Raw genomic sequence first — 25,373 nt, 5'->3', positions numbered from 1 at the left:
CTGACCAGAGATCAAACCCACAATCTGGGTATGTGCCCTGACGGAGAATCAAATCTGTAACATTTTAGTTTGTGGGACATGGGATAACACTCCAACCAACTGAACCACACCCTCCCGGGCAGTTTTTGTTTTATATCATTTTGGATATTTCATGTCAATCCATTCTGACCTGAAATGTTTTTGTTGAGAAATCAGCTGACAGAATTATGAGAGCTTCCTTATAGGCAAGTCGTTTTTCTCACTGCTTTTAAGTTTCTTTCTTTATCTTTAACCTTTGACATTTAAATTATGTTGTGTCTTGGTATGGGTCTCTTTGGTTTCATTTTGTTTGGGACTCTTGGCACTTCTCGGCACTTTTTTCCTCGATCAGGTTAGGGAAGTTTCGATAATTATTTCTTCAAATAGGTTCTTGATCCCCTGTTCTCTCTCTTCTTTTTCCAGTACCCCTATGGTGCAGATGTTGATACATGTCATTTTGTCCTAACAGTTCCTTAAGCTGTCCTGATTTTGTAAAGTTTTTTTTTTCTTTTTTCTGTGATTGTGTGTTTTCTCCTGTCTTCCAAGTTGCTGATTTGATCCTCTGCTTTATCCAATCTGATGTTCCTTTCTTCTAGTGTATCTTCATTTCACATATTGTATTCTTTATTTCTTACTGGTTTTTTATGATTTTCATATCTTTTTTAATGCTGTTGTAGTTCTCACTACATTCCTTGAGCAGTCTTTTTTCAACTCTATTCCTGATAATTTGCTTGCCTCCATTTCTTTTAGCTTTTTTACCAGAGATTTCTTTTCTTTCATTTGGTGAATTTTTTTTTTATCTCTCCATTGTGGCTACCTCTTTGTGTTTATTTGTAAGTATTAGGTAGATCTGTGGTGACTCCTTGTCTTGGTAGGGTGGCCTTATGTAGTATTTGTCCTGTGGGACTCAGTGGCATAGTCTCTCTGATCTCTTTAGCCCGTTATTCCAGGAATGACTCTTGTATGGATTATGTGATCTCTTTTTTATAATTAATTCTTAATTGCTTTTGGCTTGTTCATGCGTGGGGTTGACCTTGAGCCTGGGTCATTGTGAGGATTGACTTTAACCACAGAGTACAAGCTGCTGTGTATGTGCTGATTACAGGATTCAGAGTTCAGCTCAGTAGGGTATAGTGTCTACTAAGATCCCCTTTTGGATATGCCACTTGTTAAAGTAATTGGATTCTGCTCTGATGTTGTTTGGAGCTGGCCACTAAGTGTATTGGTTCTGGGGCCGCTTAATAGGGACTGTGGTACAGGCCAGTGTCAGATACTGCTTGTTACTGGCCCTGGAATTGTGTTTGGAGCTTAAAGGAATTCACATTTTATTCATGCCTCTGCTTGGGTTGTGTGTGCTTGGGAAGGCCCAGAGTACATACCAAGGTCAGCTCCCACCACCAGCAGTCCTGAGGGCAGATGAGCAAGTCCCAAGGAACTTGAGATCTGTAACGACCTACTTTTGTCTGCCGGCTGGCTGATTCACTTACTGAAAGAACCACTGGCAGTAGTTAAGTTGCATGAGGGAGGTTCTCAGTGACTGGTATTCACCCGACTGATAGCGGTCCAAATTCTGTACCTGTGATTGGTCTGATGCCACTAGCAATTATTCCCAGGTATACCAATCTAGCTACTACCTTCTATGTGCCTGTAGATTTTTTGGCTAGAGCAAGGTCACAGGGAGTTGTTAAGGTGAGGCCAGCAGAATCAGGTCTAAACAAGACAAGATTTGGCTCTGTGAAAGGAGGCATATGTACCAGTCAGAATGCAAGGGGAAAATGGTCATTGTTCTAGAGGCATACAACTCAGCCTGTGTAAGATTCTGCGAGGATCTTGAGCCCAACTGGTCAGTGACTCTGGGAGTCAAGAGGGTGAGTCTAGTAAATATCTGTGAAGGGGAGGTGCCAGTCAGGCTTGGGGAAAGGTAGGAAGATTGGCTTCCCTGCCCCAGAGCCATTCAACTCAGTCTCTCCTGGCTTCTGCCCAGACCTCATCTGGGCAACACCATTAGGAGTTGAGAAAGTAGAGCCAACTGAAGCCCAGAGGGTGGGCCCAGAGGATCTTTTTTGAGAGGGAGACTCTAGTCAGGTTGATGGGTAAGTGGCTGGAATGACCCCTACTGCAAAGCCACATGATGTCATCATTGACACTGTACCTTCTCACATTGCCCAGACCTTTAATTCTTGACCCAGGAAGCTGACTCTTCAGCAGGCCCTGAGTTCCACAGGTTATGAATTCCATAAGTGGAGTTACTGCTTTCTCCCAAGGGGAGTGCTCCACTCGAGAAAAATGGCATCTGTTGTGCAGGATCATGATTCAGCAAAGGTGTCCCAGCAGCTGACTCCTCAGCTCTCTTTCTAGAGCCTCTAACCCTAGTCTCTTCTCACACAACTCTAGTCTACTCCACCCTCCCATTGTCAGAACCTGGGTTGAGTAGTTGCAAATGAGATTTTGGCATTGGTCATTTAGGATAGTGCCTTTCTATCTAGAAGGCTCCTGTCTCTTTCTGGCAGACAGAATTTTTGCTGGTTTTTATAGCCAGATGTTATGTGGGTGGCTCTTCCTAGCTCTGGTACTATGGACTGGGGAGCCTTTTGTTGGGTTGAGACCCCATGCTCCTCAGGAGGAATTGTTGAAGCTGAAATATCTCTCAGCCACTCCCTGTTGGAGTGGGGCCAGCCCTTTTCACCCTTTCCTACCAGTCTTGGAATGGCTTCTTATGTAAATCATTGGTCATACTATTCACCAGGACTTCAGGTGGTTATTTAGGTTGATTGTTCTATATTTTAATTGTAATTCCAGTTTGGTCCCAGGAGGAGATGAGTGTAACATCTACCTAATCTGCTGCCATCTAGTATGTCCTCTGATTTTTTAAATGTAAATAGATATTTACTAGAATGATTATTGTTTATTAGAGATCATGGTATTTACATTCCTAAGTTCTGGTGCATCTCTCTCTTTGGAATTACCTGCAGGAATTCTCTGGTCAGATTAGAGCAAGAGGTATTGTGTGTGGTCCCAGTATAGTTCTTAATGACAAAATGCAAGTGTAAAATACTGATTCTGTTTTAGGGCTCCAGATACTTCCACATGTAAGCAGTGTTCTTCCTCTATTTTTACCCTTTTTTACCCCATAGTTCCTACAGTTTATTTGTGTGATACAGGACTTGACTTTAACCATATCTTTTCAGATTGCATTTTGCCATTTTTCTCCTCTCTAAAGTTGTAGATTAAAGAAAACCACATTTGAAAAATAATTAGATCATTGTGGAAAGAATAACTGTGTTTTGTTTTTTTCTTGTGTTTATTATATATATTTTTTAAGTAGAGCTCTTTGAGACATTAGGTATATCATTGAGGCTAAGCTTGTGAACTCTAGAGCCAAACTGCTTATGTGTGCATCCAGCTCTGTTACACATCAGATGTCTCACCTTGTACAGATGTTTAATGCCTCAGTGACTCAGTTTATCATCTGTAAAATAAGGGTGACAGTAGTGCCTACTTTCATAGTGCTCAGTGACTCAGTTTATCATTTGTAAAATAAGGATGACAGTAGCACCTACTTTCATAGTGTTGTTTAGAGGGGAGTACACATGAGTTACTTAACATAAACAGAGTGGTATGAAGAAGAATTTATATATGTATTAAGTAGAGGTAGGCATATGTAAACTAGAAGTTCTTTGACATGTTTGTGATTATGAGAATTTTTCAAAATTTACCATTATGTATTGTACACACATACACACACTCAGAAACAGTGCTTAGAGGAAAACAAGTGCCAATAGGATAACATTGTAGGTAGTAGTGATAATATGTGTAATGCGTATTAAAATAAGATCTTTAGATTATTGTGGAAAGAATATATGGTGCAATTAAAAATCATTTTTAAAAAATCATTAGCACTAATACTAACATTTTTTTAAATGCTAGGCACTGTGGTAAGTCCTTTCTGGTTTCTATAACTATTTCCTCATGTGGCTAGTTATGTGATACTGGTGAATTTTTTAATGTCTCTGTAAACTTTGATGTGCTATCTATGAGATAGGTATTGATACCTGTTCTTTTTACCTCAAAGAGACATTATTAAAATAGAATGTGATCATTTAGTAAGATGTTCAGTGAACTGCTTCCTAATCATATATTATAACACATTAATAAATTATGTAGCATGTAGTCATAATGGTAATTGACAACTGGTCTTGATTTGTCTTGAGATTATAGCTATTTCTGAAACTGCTAACTTCTCTGAATCAAAAATAAATCCATTTAATACAGATGTATTTATTAACAAAGACTTTTATGTAGGGCCTCAATGTCCACAGTTATCAATCATCTTTTTGCAATACATGAAAATTGTTCTGTTTATTCTTGCTATGTATTTGTGATTAATACTCAGTTATCTTTTTTGTTAGTATAGTGAATCTGTACCTAAATTCTCCTATAGAAGTGTTTTACCTATTAGGATTTATTATTGACTGCACCTCTGAATCCACTACATTTGTTTTCCACTGCCTGCAGAGCAAATTACAAGTCTTTTTTCACCTCAGTGGCATAACTCATTGTATTTTTCTGTATACCTAGCACTTTGCTAGGTAGACCAGAAAACAAGTAATCTGAATGTGTTTACAGGATAAGTAAACTAAGAAGAATGAAAGAAATCAAACTGACCTGAAGTAGTCCATATTTCTAATAATCAGAAAATTGAGCTTCCAAGAAATCTCTAGAAAGTGGATTACTGACCTAGGAAGATCAGGCCTTTAGGAAGAGAATGTGATGTCCAATAAGTTAAAATTTGAATGGTTTATCTTTTTGTCTCTGGTTGGAGGGTATAAAATATAAATGTAGCAACTATTCTGAAGCTTTTCTTTTAAGTAAACCTAATACATCATAATTCATTAAACAGAGGCGGACTAGCAGAAAGACTAAAAGGACTACAGAATCGAGAGAGATCTGCCATTTCTTTGTGGAGACATCAATGTGTTTCTTACCAAAAGACACTTTCAGGTAAGGCTTTCACTGGCATCTGAGACTGTGGGTAAAAATATGCCAGTTAAAATTTTTACATTAAAATATATGAAGTTAATCACGCAGGAGCTGAAAAGTCGAGGAGTTGCCTAATGCCAATAAACACGAACCCAAAGCCCGTGGGGGAAAAAAATATATGAAGTTGATCATTACTATTTTCATGACCTTATTTTTCTTTAGGTGTCCTATAGATGTCAGAAATTGTTTCAAAAGATGAGCTCATTAGTGTAAGGTCTTAATGATTTCACCCCATAGAGTTTCTCACAGGTCAGCAGGAGACTTATTCTTAAAGATCTGGCTTTGGAGCATTGTATATTAGACCTTTTTCTTGTTACATCTAACCCAGTAGCTTACAGACTTCTGGGATTGTGACCCCATATTTAGAAGTGTATGTTATATCATTTCCTAATACACACATGACATTCACACACACACACACACACACACACAAAATACACACCCCTTAAACTAAGACTTCATAAACAATAATAACATTAGTATGTTCAGTATACTCTGCACTCACTTTTATTTTTACCTTAATCCTAGTTCCATTAAATTGATGCAGGCTTTTGTAATGATTTTCAAGGTACAGTTTAAAAGTTTCTAAGATAAGCAAATGACTGAAACTCGTGTTTTTTACCATTTGTTTTTTATTTTTAAAATATTTCACATACCAAGAAAAGTTTTTTCACCTATGAGACAATATTCTTTTTCATGGTGTCTTCCTGGGTTGTCACTTTATTTGGGGTGAGGGAAGAGGTGTGTGGGCATGGTCATCTATTCTACATCTACTATTAATAATCATTTCTCCAAAGGAGGACATTTTATATACAATAGCCAAGATATGGAAACAACCTGAATGGTCATCTTTGGGCAATTGGAAGAAGAAGTGGTACATATACACAATGCAAAAGTACTTGGCCTTGAATAGGAATTAAATCTTGCCATTTACAACAACATGGATGGACCTAGTGGGTATTAAGTCAAGTGAAATAAGTCAGAGAAAGATAAATACTGTATATTTTCACTATTTTGGAGGATCTAAAAATCAAAATAAACAAAAGAGACACAAACTCTTAAGATGCAGAGAAAAAACTGAGTTGCCAGATAGAGGAGGATTGGGTGATCTGTGTAAAAGAGCTGAGAGGATTAAGAGGTACAGATTTGCAAATACAAATCATTCAGGAGTAAAGTACAGCATAGGGAATATAGTGAATAGTATTATAGTGACTGTGTATGGTGCCAAGTAGAGTGTAGACTTATTGAGGGAATTACATTATTATAAGTTATATAAATGTCCTACCACCATGCTATTTACCTAAAACTAATATAATATCAAAGGTCAACTGTAATTGGAATTTTTTAATTAAAAAATAGTTGTCTCTCCAGGGATACTTGGAATATGCATTTTAATAGACTCACAGGTTATTTTTGCACACAGGTTATTTTTGCACATATTAGAGTGCAACATAGAACTACAACTCCAGATAGAACACTCAGTATTACTCATTTCTTTAGAAGACTTTTGAACTCTTATCTTAAAATCTTTTCCAGCTGTATTTTAGCAACTGTCTTCTCTCACAGTTTTGTATTAGAGTATTATGACATAATACCTGACACTTAGGATCCAAGAATAATTTTCCTGTTACATGAATCTATAGATCAGCCTATTATTACATTTATTACTTTGTATCTTGTCATTTTTATATCAAGGATTATAATATTAAGTAATTGTTTTTATAACATGTTCAATAATATAATGATTATTCATAATAACCATTATCATATATATATAATGAGAATTTATTTATACACACACACACACAAACTCTTACAACTTAACACTAAAAACAAAAATCCAATTAAATAAAAAAGGAGGACATGAACAGACTTTTCCCCAAGAAATACATATAGATGGCTACAAAACTCATTTGATCAGTCAGATAGCCAAGCATGCATTAAGATTGCCTAATGGTATTATTCAGGGAAGTCTATAATACACTGGCTTAGGCACAAAAAAGAACTTAATAGTACTCACAGCTTGAAAGTCACAGGGAGAAAGACCATGCTTCAGGCATGTTGATTTTGAAAGGTTGGTACATCTTCTCCATGTGGCAAATCCCAACTTCAAGTCCAGTAAAAAGAATTTCTTTTCTAACATTTTGTCAGAAATCCTGAAATGACTTTATTGAGGTAACTGAGACATGTATCCCTTCCTGAACTAATCACTGGCAAGTAGAATGTAATATAAAGCACTGTGGTAGCCCATTGCTTAACTGATTATTTTCTTTTCAAACTTATTTAATAAACATCAACTAGAACCTTTATGACTTTACAATATATTATCTCATTTTTACCTTTTAGTCCTCTTTCATTTTCTTCTCTTTATAAGTATACAGATGTGCATAATTTGACCTATGAATGATCTTGACCTGGAGTGATCACTTTTTTCATTATCTATTCATCTCTACTTCTGAACAGTTTCATTTTAATCTTTGTGTCATTCATCATTTTTAATTTACTTTGTAGTTCTGTATATTGTAAGTTTCTTTTGTTTTGTTTGAACCAGGAAAATGTGGTCTTGACACTAAAATTCTCAAACTTGATCCTTTTCCCCATTCTGCTTTTGCTGCCCTTTCTTGAAGTAATTATATAAATGGTAAGCTTGGATTTATTTGAGACTATATATAAATATTTGAATTATTAGATTTCAGAGAGAACACTTTTATTTCTTAGTGACAGAGACTCACTTTGTATTTAGAGGTTGAGGTAGGTTGTGAACTGTAGGATGGAAAAGACAGGGTGGGAGGAAAGGACAAGAGGAAGAAGACAGACCTGACTGGATTACTCATCTTCTTCATGGAGTTTTACTACAGCTTAGAAGGCCAGAAAATTGGAGGTACTATTTATATACTACATTGGTATTCATACCAGACCTTTTTTTTTTTTCCTTCCAAAAAGGTAGTATGCTAATTCTTGAGGGTTCTTAGAGATCTTCTAGTCTAAACTCTTCATTGGGGTATTAATAGTATATTAGAGGAAGAAAGTGACTGGGCCTGGTTAAAGGAAGAAGCAGAGCTAGAACTCTAGCCTCCTGATTCTCAGTGACATGCACTTTCAAAGATAACATTGAAAATATTTTTTTTACTCCTTTACCAATTTCCTCTTGATAGCGCTATTGAGGAGTAACTGAACACTCCAAATTGGGCTTTATGTGTCCAGTAGGTAACTATTTTGAATTTTGTTGAATTTATGTTCTCAAAAAATTATAAATATCTTCAAGGTGAAAGCTAGACTAGGAATAGCTTTAGTTAGGACCAAAAATTTGTAAGAAATACAGAAAATAGCTTCTGGCTATCCTCTTTTCTCCTTCCGCATTATTTTTATAGTTGTATCACATTTGGAGTTTCTGTGTCTGGCAGGTGCAATGCTGAGGGCTTACTATCGAATGTATATTAAGTCATTTAGTATTCAAAATAATCTTCTAAGACAGAGTTTGCTCTTATTTTCTAGATGAGGAAATTACAGGTTAAAGATACGCTATAGATAAGCAAGCCAAGATTTGGAGTATCTCTCAAGCCCATGTTCCTATTCACCAATCCGTACAAGTGTTCCTTAGATTGTTTGGGCTGGAGGAAGTTAGGATTAAGAAGGCAAGAGGTTAAGGCATCAGCAATATTAGAAATATTAATATAAAGATGAGTTTTATTTGGGGAAAATAGTAGTTTTTCAATGTGTAGGTCTGTATTGCATACTTGAAACAGCACTAATTGGAATTGCATAGGACATAAAGTTGCAAAGACTGTGTTAATTGTGGATCTGTGTAGGTAGGATATCGTTAAATTCTTATGATTCTGGTAGGAAGATGGCAGATTGTCTTCTTAATTATTCATATTAGTACATACTAGAAGTCACTGTACATTAGTGTCCTAGCTTCTTATTATAGTAAAATGACCAAATAAACACAGAGTTAAGAGAGTAATTTCTGGAGTTTGAAATCCAAAAATACCAAGTACAGCTGGGTATCTGAAATGAAGAGGGAAAGGATGATCTTTTCTCGTTTGGCTCATAACTGCCAAATAGCTTATTTGGAATGTTCCTAAATAGTTTTCCTTCTTAAATTTGGGGATGGAGGGTTTGTAATGATACCATGAGGGGAAAAAAAGACAAAAGCAAAATAAAACAACAAAAAAACAGAACAAAAAATTAATTTATTAATTTGATATATGAATGTGATAGCCTCTAATAGATTTTTCTCTTAGAAATCTCAAGATCTTTGGAATTTGGATTTTAGTTTTTTTAATTTATTTTTAATTTTATTTCTAATTATAGTGGACATACAATATTATGTTAATTTCAGATATACAACATAGTAAATCAACATTTCTATATTTTACGAAGCTATTGCCACAATAAGTCTAATGACTGTCACCTTACATAGTTATGATATTATTGACTGTTCCCTGTAAAGTCAATAACATTAGCCTACCTTATTTTATAATGCGAAGTTTGTACTTCATAATCCCTTCCCTTTTCCACCCAGTCCCCTCTGGCAACCATTTTTGTTCTCTGTATCTACAAGTTTGTGTTTTTCTTTTGTTTGCTCGTTTGTTTTGTTTTGGAGTCCATATATAAGTGAAATCATATGGTATTCTTTCTCTGTCCTACTTACTTTTGTTAATATAATACCCTCTAGGTCAGCAGTCCCCAACCTTTTTGGCACCAGGGACTGGTTTCGAGGAAGATGGTTTTTCCAAGGATGAGGGCAAGGTGAGGTGAGGGTGGGAGAACAGGAAGTGGAGCCCGGGAAGTAATTCAAGTGAAGCTTTGCTTGCTCCCTGGCCACTCACCTCCTGCTGTGTGACCCAGTTCCTAACAGGCCACAGAGTAGTACCTGTCCACAGCCTCAGTGGTTGGGGACTTCTGCTCTAGGTCCATCCGTGTTGTAGCAAATGGCAAGATTTCATTTTCTATATGTCTGAGCAGTATTACATTGTATATGCAAGAGTGAATACGTGAAACAGAGTTTAGTCTTGTATTTTTTATTTATTATGTTATTCTTCATATGAACCTCTATAAACCTACTTTTGCCAATCAATGTATGTACCACATATACTTTTTTCATTCATCTATCGATGGACACCTAGGTTGTTTTCATATCTTGGTTATTGTAAATAATTCTGCAAAGAATATAGGGGCACATATATCTTTTAGAATGAGTTTTTATTTTTATTTTGGACAAATACCCAGAAGTAGAATTATTGGAGTACTATTTTTAATTCTGTGAGAAATCTTCATACTGTTTTGTATAGTGGCAGCACTAATTTGCAGTTTCAACAGCAGTACACAAAATTTCCGTTTTCTGGACATTGTTGCCAACACTGTTGTTGTTGTTTGGATATAACCATTCTGACCAGTGTGAGGTAGCATCTTATTGTGGTTTTGATTTGAATTTCCCTGATAATTAGTGATATTAAACACCTTTTCATATGTTTGGTAGCCATCTATATGTCTTTCTTGGGGAAAAGTCTGTTCATGGCCTCCTTTTTTATTTAATTGGATTTTTGTTTTTGGTGTTAAGTTGTAAGAGTTTGTGTGTGTGTGTGTGTGTGTGTGTGTATAAATAAATTCTCATTATATATATGATAATGGTTATTATGAATAACCATTATATTATTGAAAATGTTATTTGCAAATATCTTCTCCCATTGAGTCCATTGTCTTTTTATATTGTTGGTGGTTTCCTTCACTGTGAAAAAACTTCTTAGTTTGATAGAGTCTTATTTGTTTAATTTTTTGTTGTTGCCTTAGCCTAGTCATATACAGAAAAAAAGTTACTAAGACTGATGTCAAAGAGTTTACTTCCTGTGTTTTCTTCTGTGAGTTTTATGGTTTCAGGTCTTTTATTTAAGACTTTAATCCATTTTGATTTTATTATTGTATATGATGAAAGAAAGTTGTTTAGTGGGTTGGTTTTTTGTGTGTGTATCTACTTGTCTACTCGCCAATTATTAAACACTATTTATCAAAGAAACTGATTTTTCCCTCATTTTATATTCTTTCCTCCTTTGCTTTAGATCGGTTAATTGACCATAAAATACAGGTTAATTTTGGGCTTTCTGTTCTGTTCTGTGTCTGTTTTTATACCACTACAATACTGTTTTGATTACTGTTGCTTCGTAATATAGTTTGAAGTTAGGAACATGATACCACCAACTCTATTTTTGTTTCTCAAGATATCTTTGCTATTTGGGGTCTTCTTTGGTTCCATATAAATTTTAGTATTGTTTGTTTTAGTTCCATGAAAAATGCCATTAGCATTTTGACAAAGATTGCATTGAATCCGTAGATTGCTTTGGGCAGTAGGATATTTTAACAATGTTAATTTTTCCAGTCCATGAGCACAGCATATCCTTCAATTTATTTGTGTCTGCTTCAGTTTATTTCATCAGTGTCTTAGTTTTATGAATATAATTCTTTTATTTCCTCAGTTATATTTATTCCTTAGTACTTTATTCTTTTTGATACATGGGATTACTCTCCTTGTAAATGGGATTATTTCCTTAATTTCTCTTTCTTTTAATTTGTCATTTGTGTATAGAAATGCAACAGATTTCAGATATTAATTTTGTATCCTGCAACTTTACTGAATTCATTTATTAGTTTTAACAGTTTCTTGTTGTAATCTCTGTTTTCTAGATATAGTCTCATGTTTATCTGGAAATATTGACAATTTACTTCTTTCTTTTCAATTGGTTACTTTTCATTTCTTTTTCTTTTAAATCTTTATTTATTGATTTGAGAGAGAGAGAGAGAGAAGGAGAGAGAAAGAAACATTGACTTGTTGTTCTACTTATATACTCATTCATTGGTTGCTTCTTGTATGTGCCCTGACTAGAGATTGAACCCACAAACTTGGCATACAGAATGGCGTAATAACCAACTGAGCTACCTGGGTAAAGGATCATATATTTCTTTCCTTGTCTACTTGCTATGGCAAGGATTTCTAAATACTATGTCCAATAAAAGTGTTGACAGAGGGCTTCCTTGTCATATTCCTGATTTTAGAAAAAAAGCTTCAGCTATTTACCTTGAATGTGACATTACCTGTGGTTTTCTCATATATAGCCTTTATTATGTTGAGGTATGTTCTTTATATGTTTTGCTGAGATTTTTTTATCATTAATGGATATTGAATTTCTCATGGTTTTTCTGCATCTGATGAGATAATTAGATGATTTTATCCTTTTTTAATATTTTGTATCACATCAATTAATTTGTGGATAGTGAACCATCCTTGCATTTCTGGAATAAATCCCACTTGATCATAGTTTTTGATATGTTTAATGTATTGCAACAATCCAATATTTGTTGAGGATTGTTATATACATATTTACCATGGATATTGGCCTATAATTTTTTTGTAGTGACTTTGTTTGTTTTTGGACATTGGTGATATTGGCCTTGTAGAATAAGTTGGAAGCATTCCTTACTCTTTTATTTATTTATTTTTTTGCAATAAAGATAGAAGTTTAAATGTTTCATAAAATTTACCTGTGAAGAAGTCTGGACTTTTGCTCGATGGGAGTTTTCTGCTGATTTACTTCTGTTACTAGTAATTGGTCTATACAAATTTTCTGTTTCTTTCTGATGTTGTGGAAGATTATATGTTTCTAGGGACTTGTTTTTTTCTTTTACATTGTCCAATAATCTGGTTTATAATTGTTCATATTATTCTCTTACAATTTTTGTATTTCAGTGGTGTTGTCACTTCTTACCTTTAGCCACCCGCTGGCTGTTAGGCTTAGTCTTTGAAAGAGCCCCAGGCATTATGTAAATTGCATGAGGCAGATATTCATGCATGAGGCAGGTATTTATGCAAGACCACTCAGGGATTCACTGAGTGGTCTTGCATAAATACCTGCTGAGTTGTCTGAGGCCACTCAGCAAGTGTCAGAGTACCTTGAGGCCATCCATCACCTTCTGAGGCCTGGGAACCTTTGTGGTGGGGTGGGGTCTCAAGGTGTTAGGGTGAAGCAGGTAAGGTTCATCAGCCTACAACAGATTATGATTTGCCAGGTGGGTGGAGAGTCTGCGCAGTAACAGTGGTGCCTGTGGTGCACTGGAAGATAGTCCTCTCCCTAAAGGCACTCAACTCAGTTTCTTTCTGTGTGTCTCTTACACTCCTTCAACTCCTTGAATTCTTGAGGGGTTTTTAAGGAAGATAACAACATCCAGGTTGGTTGTTGAAGGCAGAGTCTATAGCCAGGTTGGTTGCTGAAGGCAGAGTCTATAGCCCTGGGCGTATAGGGCAGGGCAGGGCCTGTGGGATTGTCAGGGTGGAGATAGTGCAGCTTCCTTTGCTAGTGTTGTGTGGAAGCAGGGATTAACACCGGAATGGTGGCCCTGTCAGGGATGTGGGACCATGGCCCTAGCCCTAAAGCCACACAACTCAGTTTTTCCGTGTGTCTCTGGCATCCACAGTCTTGCCCAGAATGTTTTGAAATTTTAAAAGAAACTGCAGCATGGGCCCAGTCTGTAAACTAGCAGAGCTTACCAACACAGGTGAGTAGTAGGGATTCTGGGAGTCAGGGTGGGGCTAGTATAGCTCACCAGGCTAAGGCTGTGAGGGGATAGTGCTGGACCCAGGAAGATGACATTCTCTAGTGGTGCAAGAAAGAGACTCCACAGAGGGATATTGGTGGCTGTTCCTCTGGTCCTCTCTTTGAAGCTACACAACAGAATCTCCCTGTACAGTTGGCATCCTTCAAGCCACCATTCTTCCTCCAAAGCCCAGGATGTGTACTTGTCAGCCAGTTGGTGTGCGAGTTCTTTTAAGATTATGCCTAGGTTTCCAGTAGCCTTTTTTCTCACCAGGGCAGAAGTCCTCCTGATTTCCGCAACCAAAGGTTATATGGGCTCTTCTTCCCAACATGGGGTTGAGACCCCTCACTCTTCTGGGGGCCCTTTGCAGCTGAAATATCTCTCCATATTCTCAACAGCCTGCCTATGAGTGTAGAGTCAGCTTGTTTCTTGTTTCATCTTCTCTTACCAGTCTCAACCTGGCTTCTTCCGTGTATCTTTAATTATATGATTTCTGTGCAGTTAGTCCTCAGGATATCCAGGCTGTTGTTTTATAATTTAGTTGCAATTTTAATGAGGTCATGGGAGGAGGTGAATGCAACTTCTACTTACTCTATCATCTTGAACAAAATCCTGCTTTCCATAAGTTATCATTTTGTTTTGAAATATAACACAAAAAAGAAAGTACAGAAAATGTAGATATGCAGCTTAACAAGTAGTTGTAAAGCAAGTACCACTATAAACACCAGTACTCAAATAATAGAAGTAGATGGTTTTCTATTAAGTTTAATATTTTTTTAACTGGCTACAGAAATACAGTAAATTGCCTCCATATCTCTATTTTTTTCATAGTGGGTGGTCATAATATTTTAACTTATGTTTTATTTTTGTTTTACTCTGTCTCATTTCTTTTGTTCATGTAAGAACATCCAAACGTATAGACACTTTTCATTATAGTTTATTTGAGCCAGATTGATAACATATACCAGCAAGCAAGATTTCACATGCTCCATAGAATAATAGTTTTGCTGCTGCTTTTGTGAATTTATGATTAAGGGATTTTCCATGAGGGTGGGAGAGAGCTGGGTGGGGATCCGATTAAAGGATGGTTCACAAGGTTGTGTGTTTTCTCAAGGGTGGGTTTGCTTTAGAAGGGTATTACTTCTTACATCTTAAAGGTGGTGTAACCTTTAAGAACAATGGAAAGGGCTGCCTTAAAATCCTCTTACTAAAGAAGTTACAGCGCTGGGGTGTGACCATCCACCATGACCTACCCATTTAGGAATTTATAATCAAATCACCCTGTGAGGTTACTTTTCATAGAACACCATTTTTGTGTCCACATTTTCATTCATTCATTCAAACTTCTAATAAGCAGCAAATATGTATCACTGATAAAACTAACCCTCCTAGAAATTATAATTGATTGCTTTTTTACTTAAAATACTAAAGCTTTGCTCTTTAGAAGTATACAAAACAGTACTTACTTTACACTTGAAGATGTTTTAATAATGTCTGTAAAATTCTACCTTTTGAAGTACAGTTACAGTTGGAAAATCAGACAAAAGAAAAAAAGAAACAAAGCCAAAGGAAATAAAGCATTATTCTTTAGTAATTATAAGGGAGAATGACTCCAATGAATTATTCCTTGAATAATATGTTATTGTAAATGCTTCAAAGCATTCTAACTCATATTTTTAGACCTCCTTCATAATATATTATAGTTGGAAGTATTAGTAGTAAATGCTGTAAAATTAATTGTCGAAAACTATTTAAAAAGGTCATCATTAGAAAAGGTTTGGGGACAGTATCTTTTTAAATATTTCTTTTATAAAAAAGGCAATTTGTCATAACCAAATATATATTTTCACAATTAAGACAGGGGAAATGTAAGATGGTAGAGAATTCCATCCTGAATTTAGCTTATGAAATACTAAAATGTACTTATATACCTTTGTGTCAGGAAGTGAACATTTTAATAACAAGACTGTTTTTTCAGTGAGGCAGTTTTTCAGAATGCAGAGTTCTTTGTCCTTGACCATGATTAGCTCTGGACACACTCACAGACTTGGTTTTGTAATCTCCTACACCACCACAGGTTCCCCTTTGGCATTCCTCCTGAGCTCTCCTTGTTACCAGCATGACCCTTCTACATACATTTCTGTGCTCCTGATGGAAAGGACAGCTGAGACTGTGAGAACACATCCCCAGTGTCCTTCTGGGCCACCCCAGGAGGAATGGCTGTGACACTTATGGAGTTGGCCTTGCTGGCATCTGCCTTTTTCTCACTGTTTTCAAGGGGCTTCTTTGAGGCTGAGGGGCCCCTTAAATGGGGTCATGTTCCAGACTTGCCATTTAAGTGGTTAAGAGAGGAAGAAGAAGTGTCAGGGCCAACAGTTCATGTACAGAGCAGGAAGAAGAGCTCTGTAGATATGTTCTCTATAGATATGTATGTGTCTGAACTCTTTAGATATGTATGTATTTACCTCATTTTCTTGATGCATTCTTTTCTCATAATTAAAGAGTAACTTGAGGTAGAAAATGTTTGGATGATCATTTCTACCAAAGCAGTTGGTTTATAAGGAATATCCCTTAATTTAGTTGAAAAGTAACTATTGAAGATACATATGTATAATCTAAGTCTCTTAATATTTTTGTATTTAAACTAGGAAAGAGGTGTGTAGTGAGATGTACATTTAATTTGGCCGATTTCTGACAGTGTTTTATGCTTATTAAATCTTTAGTTTCTGTGAGGACATAGGGGATTTGGGGCATAATATGACATGTTTTTACAATAAGTATGTTTATTTAAGTTTACAAAGTAAGAATGACATGAATTGAAGAGATCTTGGTAGTTTTAAGTAGTTCCAAGTCTTTAAAAAAAGGTCACTTAAATTTCTTAAACTTTTTGATTTACCACCCTTTCTTTCAGTTGAAGGGACAGGACACTGCTTTTGTCCTATTCTGTGTATATTAGCCCTGATTTGGCTGGAGAGTTTTTACTGTAGTTCCTTTTCTTGACTTCCCCTTTCTTCTGGGGTGAAGGGAGCTATGTGTGGATTATCTCCAACTTCCCTCTGGTGTATAAAACCAGAAAGCCAATTACAATGTTTAAGCTTTATTTATTTATTTTTTGTTTATTTTATATCCATAGCCACATTTCAGTGCAGCAGTAGTATTTAACATGATTCTTTGCAGTCATGGGCAAGAGGAATTCACATGCATATTCTTGGCTGAGTTATTCAAGTTAAAAACAAACTATGATATTTTGTCTACTGTTGGAGCTGTGATTTCATGTCTCAAATGACTATACTTTTCAGTAGTCATTTTAAGTGTAAGTTAACCAAAGAGTAAAGAGTTTATATTTGACTTTCCTAATGCCAAGTTATTTCATAATTTTATCAAAAATAATGATAGAACCTGAGAAATAGAGGAAGGGATACTAAATATCAGACTCAACTCTGGCTAACATATTTCTCATACCTTAGCTACTTCTGTCTCACCTTTTCACCTTCATTCCTAGAAATAAATTATTTCTTGTAAATTTTTCTACATAAAAATCTATGAAAGGAAGTTTGGTAATATAGCAGAATTAAATGATGCATTCAGGTTTCATGTAGATTTAATTAAATTAATGCTTTTTTTGTTTCTTTTTACACGAAATGAAAAATAGCTATTACACACTTTTAAGATTATTTTTGCATAGGCCTGAGGTTTAAAAAGATCTTTATTTCTCTTTTCTATTGTAAATGATCCAAAAATAAGACAAGTTTAGCCCATTCCAAATGAATTATAATGAATGAAAGTAGGTAAAACATATTTTCTATTGAGTTCCATATGTGGCTTGATAAATAAAAATTCATTCTTAGTGTTAAATTGGACCTCATTAATAACAAAAATTATTCATATGTCAGAAACTCTGTTTTGGACCTTTAGAAAAGTATGGATATTGACAAGGCAGGGTTTTCTTTGGCTTGCTCAGCCAGCTGTCATTTGTACCCTCTGGCCTAGTTCAGTATCGCTCTGGCATTTGTCCATGCTCTGAAACCTTGTGCATGTCATCTGAACCTTTTCATCAATCTAATGTTCCAAAATTTTTTGGCTCATTTTTATTTTGAAAGGAATGAAAGTTTTTACTTGGGATTCTGTTGACTGGAGAAACCTGTTTGACAGTACATGCGCAGACTTGACTTTCCTCATCTTTCAGGGGAGATCGCCAAGGAACAGTGAGTGAGCAGCTAGGTGGCCCTGCTCTGGTAACACTAATCTAAGTATGGGCTGCTTCTTATTTATCATGCAGTACAGTTTATCTCTCTCAACAGATGTGGGAGTAAATTTTTCTATTACAAAATAGGAAGCTTTTTAGCCTTCAAATAGAATAAACCAGTTCTTGGATTAGTAAAATACCTTGTAAAGTTATTAAAAATTGGAAACTGTGCTTTTGTATTGTTATAGTGATTTAAAAGAATAGCTTGAGATCTACTCTCTCGCCTCCTTCCATCCCAGTGTGACACTCCTTCATTTCTACCAGTGTATTGGCATTGTCGTTCCCAATTGCAGTCTTCTCACAGCATTCACACAGCTAGTTGCCTTTTTCTTCAAGGACAGTACTTCCTCTTGGTTTGCCTTTTCCCGTATTCATTTTTCTTCTTGGTTATTTGCTGTCTCCTCCTGGCCCTCTTCTTGTTCTCTGTGCCCTTCCTGGATAATTGGGGATCCCTGTGTCACCTCCCCCAGGATTTCTGAGAGGTCTGGTCATTCTGTGACCTGTGGCTTTCCTGGCTCAGCACCAGCCACACCTGCACCCAAGCATCCATGCATACTACCGGCCCCTCAGACCAGCATGTTCTGGTACTTGCCTTCCCTGGTCTAGTCTTCTCTAGGGCTTTCTTGTATGTATTATCAATCCATTCGTCCCCTAGATTCTGCTGATTCTACTCAAGTGAGATCTCTTCATATGCCCCATCTGCTACTAGATAAGGCCCATATTCCCACGTGCCTAGATTATTTTGTCAGTTTCCATCTGGTCTACCTGCTAGTGCCTTTTCCTAATTTTCAGCCTATCAAGGTTATCATCCTAAGAGGTAAATCTGATATCACTCTTCTGCTTTAAAAAAATTTCTTTTGACTAGCTCTTGTCTCCGGAAAAATGTTCATCACTTCTAAACTCTCTAGTGTGACGTTTTTGGTTGTTCCTGCTACATACCTGATATTGTCTTATTTTTCACTGTCCCCTTTCTGTATACCTTACACATATGCACAACACTAAATACGTTCTTCCAGTGAAAACGCTGTGTCATGATATAAGCTAAGCCTAATCGACTTTTCTTTTTGTCTGTAATTATACTTCCAGTATCATCTTGTATTATAATTATACAAAGTATAAGTAAATAATAACTGCAAAGTGCTACAAGTATATATAGGGCTTACCCAAAAACCCTGAGCAGTACTGGTAACTCAGGAAGTGTTTATGAAGTTAATAAATAAATATCAGTGATGAAATTTGAAATAATTCACAACACTAGAGTGCAAAAATGGTCCTAGTCAGTAGATGTTGATGCTGGTCCCAACTCTGCTGGAGCTAAAGGCCTATGTGGGTCACTTGATTTGTGACTCAGTTTCTCTACTGAGAAAAATTGAGTTTGTAAAGCTTCAGGTTATTTCTACTTTTAAAATTCTGTGTGTTGTTGCTGTTTTACCTTGCCTTATATATAATTCCATGTTGTAAAATCATTCTCTGTGCATATTTCAGTGTATAGTCCCTGTGAATATTTTATGTTTCTTTTACTTTTTCCATGATTAGAATTCCCTGATCTCTCACTGCATGCCTTTCAAGAGAGGCACTTTTCTCACATCATTTCATTTTAGTCTTAAACTAATTTTTCTTCTCCTTTCTCCTTTCTTCCCTATTAGTGTTTTTTACAATGTTGTTGGAAGGAGATAATACCTAAGACTAAAATACCCACTTTTGTCTAGTAGATGTGTATTTGCTGTATTTCTGTTCACATGCCCTGCTCTGGCTAATTATAGATATTGCCTATTTTGACCCAATTAATACGACTTAAGATTACTTAGCCACACTGGGGGTCGGAACTTCAACATATAAATTTTGGGGGACACAGACATTCAGTTGATAACTTTTCATCCCTAGACCCAAATTCAAGTCCTACTCAGATTCAAGCTACATTCTTTCCAGCACAGCAGCCCCAAATGTCTTAACTCATTCCAGCAGCAACTCTAAAGTCCAAAGTCTTATCTTAGTGTCATAAAATCAGGTATGAGTAAGAGACTGTAGTACGATTCATCCTGTGGCAAAATTTCTCAGCAGCTGTGAGCCTGTGAAACCAGACAGACAGCTTAATGTGCTTCCCAATACAATGCTGAGACAGACGCCGAATAGACATTCCTATTACAAAAGGAAGAAATAGGGAAGGAAGAGGTGATAAATTCCAGGCAAGTCCCCAAACTACCAAAACAAATTTCACTGGATTATAGGGCTGAAGAAAAGTTGTCTTTGGTTCAATGCTCTGCCCTACAGGTCTACTAGGGGTGGTAATGTCAACCCCTGTGGCCTGTGTTTGGCCTCTCACCCTTGTGGTTCTGTGCAAAGGCTCCACCCCTAACAATGAGGTGGCCCCATCCTTTGAATCCCAGAAGAAATATTCAGCCCTGCCCCCTCAACCTGTGGTTAGAGGGGCAGTCCTGATGACATCTGAATTAATTTCCTTTGGGGTCATTCTTCCCTTTTTTGAAGAACGATGCACATTCACAGCATAGCTATATTGCCCTGTCCTATAGAATGGAAGAGGTTCAATTTAAACTGGCAGAGTATTTGCTCATATAATCCTATAATCTCTTTATTGAATGATAGTCTAGACATACCCTTGGTGTTCTCTTCCCAGCAAACATACTTTCTCATTTTTTGCAATATGGACAGGCTTATTAGCCTTTTTCAGGTCATTAAGTTCTGCTTCATTCTTTCATCATTTCTCTCCTCTCATATTTTTACTGTAAGAAATTATAAGGACCCAACCTGTATTTCTAACATTTTAATTTTAGAAACCTCTGCTGAATGTCTAATCTCACAGTTTACAAGTTCTGTCTTCTACAAAACGCTAAAACACAATTCAGCCAAGTTCTTTGCCACTTTACATCACAGATTGCTGTTTTAGTTTGGGCTGCTATAACAATACCATAGACTGGGTGGCTTAAACAACAGATATTTATTTCTTATGGATAAAGTCTAAATTCAAGGTGCCAGTCTATTCAGTTCCTGGTCAATGCCAACTTTCTGGCTTATAGACAGCTGCCTCCTTACTGTATTCTCACATGAGGATACATTAAGCTTCCTTCTTATGAGGACACTAATCCCACTCATAAGGGTTTCATTCTCATGACCTAATTACCTACCAAAGGCCCAACTCCAAATATCATCATCTCCTTGGGGATTAAGGCCTCAACATACGAATTTTGAGGAACACAAATGTTTAGTCCAAAGTAATTGCCTTTTTTCTACGTTCCAGTAACCTTGTCCACATATCAATTTGATACCTCACCAGAATCACCTTGAAAGACCATATTTCTGCAGTGCACCTTAAAACTTCATCCTTTACCCATTACCCAGTTCCAAAACTGCTTTCATATTTTTAGTTATTTGTTACAGTAGCACCCCACTTCATTATAACAAAATCTTAGTCAGCTTAGGTTACCATAACAAAATACCGTAGACTGAGTGACTCACATTTCTAGAGGCTGGGATTGTAAGATCATAATACCACTGTGATTGGTGTCCAGTGAAAGCTGTCCTTCTGGCTTGTAGGCAGCAGCCATCTATCTGGGTGTCTTCAAGTAGTCTTTTCTCTGTGCTCAGCAGAAAGAGAGGGAGGTCTCTGGTTTCTCTTAAAAAATATGAATATTTACTTATTTGCTTATTTATTTTTTCCTCACTGAGGATAGTTTTTCATTGCTTCTTAGATAAACATTGCTACGGGAGAGAAGCATCAGTTGGTTGCTTCCTGTACATCCCAAGAAGGGGATAGTATGCTCCTGAACTGAGGACTAAATTTGCAACCTAGGTATGTGTCCTTACTGGGAATTGAACCTGAAACCTTTTGGTTATGGGACAATGCTCCAACCAACTGAGCCACACCGGCCAGGGCAGGGTACTAATCTTATCAGATTGGGGCCTCATTTTTACAACCTCATTCAGTCTTAGTTTCTTGGACTTCTTAAAACATGGAACCTTCTATCGTCAATTCACCCTCTACAGAATAGTAAGGTCAGTCCTGCAGAATGTTTCACAGTGACGTGACTGGCAATAGCACTGTGACACTGTGACCAGGTGGCTGGCATGCTGTACTGTTTGCTGATTGTTCTCATTTCTGTGAACGATGATAAAAATTCCTGGTCAGTATTGTTTTGTTTTTTTTATTTTTAAGGGTTGGGCTTCAGATTTTTGTTTCATACTTAGAATTATTGTGGCTTTTGGCAAAGAATATTTTTAACTGGGTGAAAGGCAAGAAAAAACTGGAATCGAGAAGTGAAAGCACAATTGTTTACAGTTCAGTAAGCAGTTGTGGTTAAGAAATGTATCTGTTCATCATTGCCAGATGACTTAAAATTTTATGAAGGAACATAAATTTTAAATAAAAAGTAATTGTGCTTTTTACAAGGTAAAGATGTGAATTCTTCAGAATTTAGTATTTACGTATTGTAATTTAGACCTCTCCTTACAGCTTTATGAATTTTACTGTGAAAGTATCAATAAAATGAATCTGATGACAGTTTAAAATATTTACTTAGAAACTAAAATTTTCATTTACCAAGCATTATTAATAATACAATAACACAATTAATCAGAGATCCACTTATTGAATACTCATGGGAACATAATATTGCTGAGTATTTGGGAACCATTGGTAAAATCAGTGATAGTTGTAACCTCTAAAAATAAAAGATAGTATAAGTATGTACAAATAAATACAATTCACCTTTCAGTGCATGTTAATAAAAAAAAGCAGTCAGTGGTACAGTGGTGAAAAGATAAAACATCATTTGGATTTGATGTAGGAAAATATTATTCATTTATTTTTCTTTTTAGAGCATCACTTGAATCACATTAAATTTGCATTTCCCGGGTACAGATCAATCCTGTTGAGGTAAAGGGAGGTAGGTGAAAACCATCTTGGTTTGGCAGTGAAATCAAGACTAGAGAATTAGTCCCCAAAGGTTTTTATTTGTTTATTTATTTATTTTTTCCTGAAGTTCTTTAAATCAGTTCTATTAGGGCTTATTCAGCTGATACATATTTACTGGTACAAATGCAGACATAGAACAGAGTTTATAGTTTAATAGATGAAATTATTCTTTGTATTAAATTTTCCATAAATAAGAGTGATGACATAAAGGAGAGTAATAAGCTCTGCTGGATGGAAGAGGAGAGTTTAGTTCAGAGAGTTCACCAGGGAGATGGTGATGAAAGCCTTTCTTAAAGTATGGTCTATTTTTCATCTTATTATAGAATTAATTTAATGTGTAAAGCTGTAGAATTTGAATTTAGAACAGTAAGAAGTAACAGGTAACAAGGGCATTTCTATTGCAAAGCAGTTTGGATTTTTTTCAGTGGATAGCCATTGAAGGGTTCAAGTTCAAAAGTTGCTCATTTAATTTACACTTATGACTTCCGGTCAAGATGGTGGCATAGGTAAACACAGCTCATCTCCTTGCACAACCACATCAAAATTACAACTAAAATGTAGAACAACCGTCACTCAGAACCATCAGAAATAGAGTTGAATGGAAGTCCGACAACTACAGAATTAAAGAAAACACATCCATACTGACTGGGAGGAAGGGCCAAGACACAGAATAGGCTGGTCCCAGTCCATGTATAGTAGATAAAAATATGGGAGGGATATCTCGGGAGCCAGAAGTCCCAGGCCCACACCAAGCCCTCCAACCCAGGGACCCAGTGTCAGGAACATAAGTCCCCATAACTTCTGGCTACAAAAACCAGGAGGGAATTGAGTAGGTGGAAGAATCTGCTGGAGTCCCAAATGATTCCTCTTAAAGAAGCCACACAAATTGATTCAGACTAACTTTTTCTGAGCTCCAGCACCAGAATAGCAGCTTGAAAAGCACCAGTGGCATATGGGGAGCAACAAAAGTGTCTGGCATCTAGGTATAAGCTTGGGGGGATAGCAGCATTCTCCCAGAAAGGAAGGCAGGCAGAGGCCATTGTCCCCTTTCTGAACCCTCGCCCAACAGAGCCACAGAGCCAATAGGCAGGTGCCATCTCTGAGATTCCATCAACCTGGCTAACACTGTTTGTGTCCCCCACCCCCCGCTTCACTGGAGATCCTCTGAAGCTTTGTCCCAGCCAACTTACAGGCTTGCCCATACTATTAACAATGGCTTTTCCATATGAATGGCTGATCTTGGCTCCTGCTTCATAACTTCCTAAATCCTATCAAACAAACAACATCTGGCTTCAGTGAGCCCCCAGCCCCCTGTACCTCTGGCTCAGTGGTCCCAGGCACAACACTGGCAGCAGTGAGCCTAGGTTCATAACTTGGATTCTCCTGGGAAACGCTAAGCCCAGCACAAGTAGCAGCCATCTACAGATTGCTTTATAGCTCATTCAGGGTGGCCCTGGGCAGGACACACAAGGGGGCTGACTGTGGCCTATACCACCTGGGAAACGATGGAGACTGTGCACCCAGTGGACAGCTACAGATCATGTTGGAGCACCACCGCTTTGCCCTCCGCACAGCTGATCTTCCATGGAGGGGCAGAGGTACAGGTCAGTGGTCAGTGCCAGTCTTTGCCTTTGCCTTTGCCTTTGCCTGGGTGAATTCCTTGCTTTGACCTGCTGACAGCAATCAAGGCTCAGCTACAAGAGGAGCGTTTACACAGCCCACATGAAGGGCACATCTTGACTTTTCACCTTGTGTGGTGGTTGGCTGTGCCACCAGACCCTATAGGGCACCTACTACATTAGGCCACACTACCAAGAGAGGGAGTCATACCAGCTCTATCTAATATGTAGAAACAAACACAGGGAAGTTGCCAAAATGAGGAGACAAAAAAATGTGGCCCAGATAAAAGAACAGATGAAAACTCCAGAAAAAGAACTAAACAAAATAGAGATAAGCAATCTATCAGATACAGAGTTCAAAACACTGGCTATAAGGATGCTCAAGGAACTTAGTGAGGGCCTCAACAGCATAAAAAAGACCCAGTCAGAAATGAAGGACATATTAATTGAAATGAAGAAAAATTTATGAGGAAACAGCAGTAGAGTGGATGAAGCCAAGAATCAAATCAATGAGAACATGAGGAAGCAAAAACACAGCTAATCAGAGCAGCAAGAAGAAAAAAGAATCCATAAAAAAACAAAGATAGTGTAAGCAGCCTCTGAGACATCAAGCATTCCAATATTCACATCATAGTGGTGCCGGAAGAAAAAGAGAAAGAACAAGAAATTGGAAATATATTTGAAAAAATCATGGAAGGAAACCTCCCTAATATCATGAAGGAAATAGACATGCAAGTCTAGGAATCCCAGAGAGTCCTAATCACAGAGAGTCTCAAACAAGATGGATGCAAAGAGGCCCACTCCAAGACACACCATAATTAAAATGCCCAGAGTTAAAGAGAAAATGTTAAAAGCAGCAAGAGGAAAGTTAACTACAAGGGAGGTTCCATAAGACTGTCAGTGGTTTTCTGAAAAGAAACTTTGCAGGCTAAAA

At 36.9% G+C, this 25,373-nt stretch overlaps 1 protein-coding gene across 4 annotated transcripts in view; it reads left to right on the top strand.

The window, feature by feature from the left end:
• SPIDR (scaffold protein involved in DNA repair) overlaps positions 1 to 25,373 on the top strand; it is a 381,397-nt gene that overhangs the window by 109,852 nt on the left and 246,172 nt on the right. For 2 of the 4 annotated variants that reach the window (XM_053660950.1, XM_053660951.1), the window contains one exon: positions 4,919 to 5,019. The exons of 1 other annotated variant lie outside the window; for it this stretch is intronic. In XM_053660950.1, coding sequence (XP_053516925.1) covers positions 4,919 to 5,019 — 101 coding nt within the window. Of the gene's footprint in view, positions 1 to 4,918; positions 5,020 to 21,626; positions 21,699 to 25,373 lie in introns of those variants that run through there. One more of the 4 variants, XM_053660953.1, reaches the window with a different exon arrangement.

Source organism: Artibeus jamaicensis, unplaced genomic scaffold (assembly GCF_021234435.1).
Source record: "Artibeus jamaicensis isolate MK-2021 breed Jamaican fruit bat unplaced genomic scaffold, CSHL_Jam_final scaffold_916, whole genome shotgun sequence".
NCBI lineage: Eukaryota > Metazoa > Chordata > Mammalia > Chiroptera > Phyllostomidae > Artibeus > Artibeus jamaicensis.
Note: the sequence above shows the minus strand (reverse complement) of the source record. Positions and strands in the feature narration are given on the sequence as shown.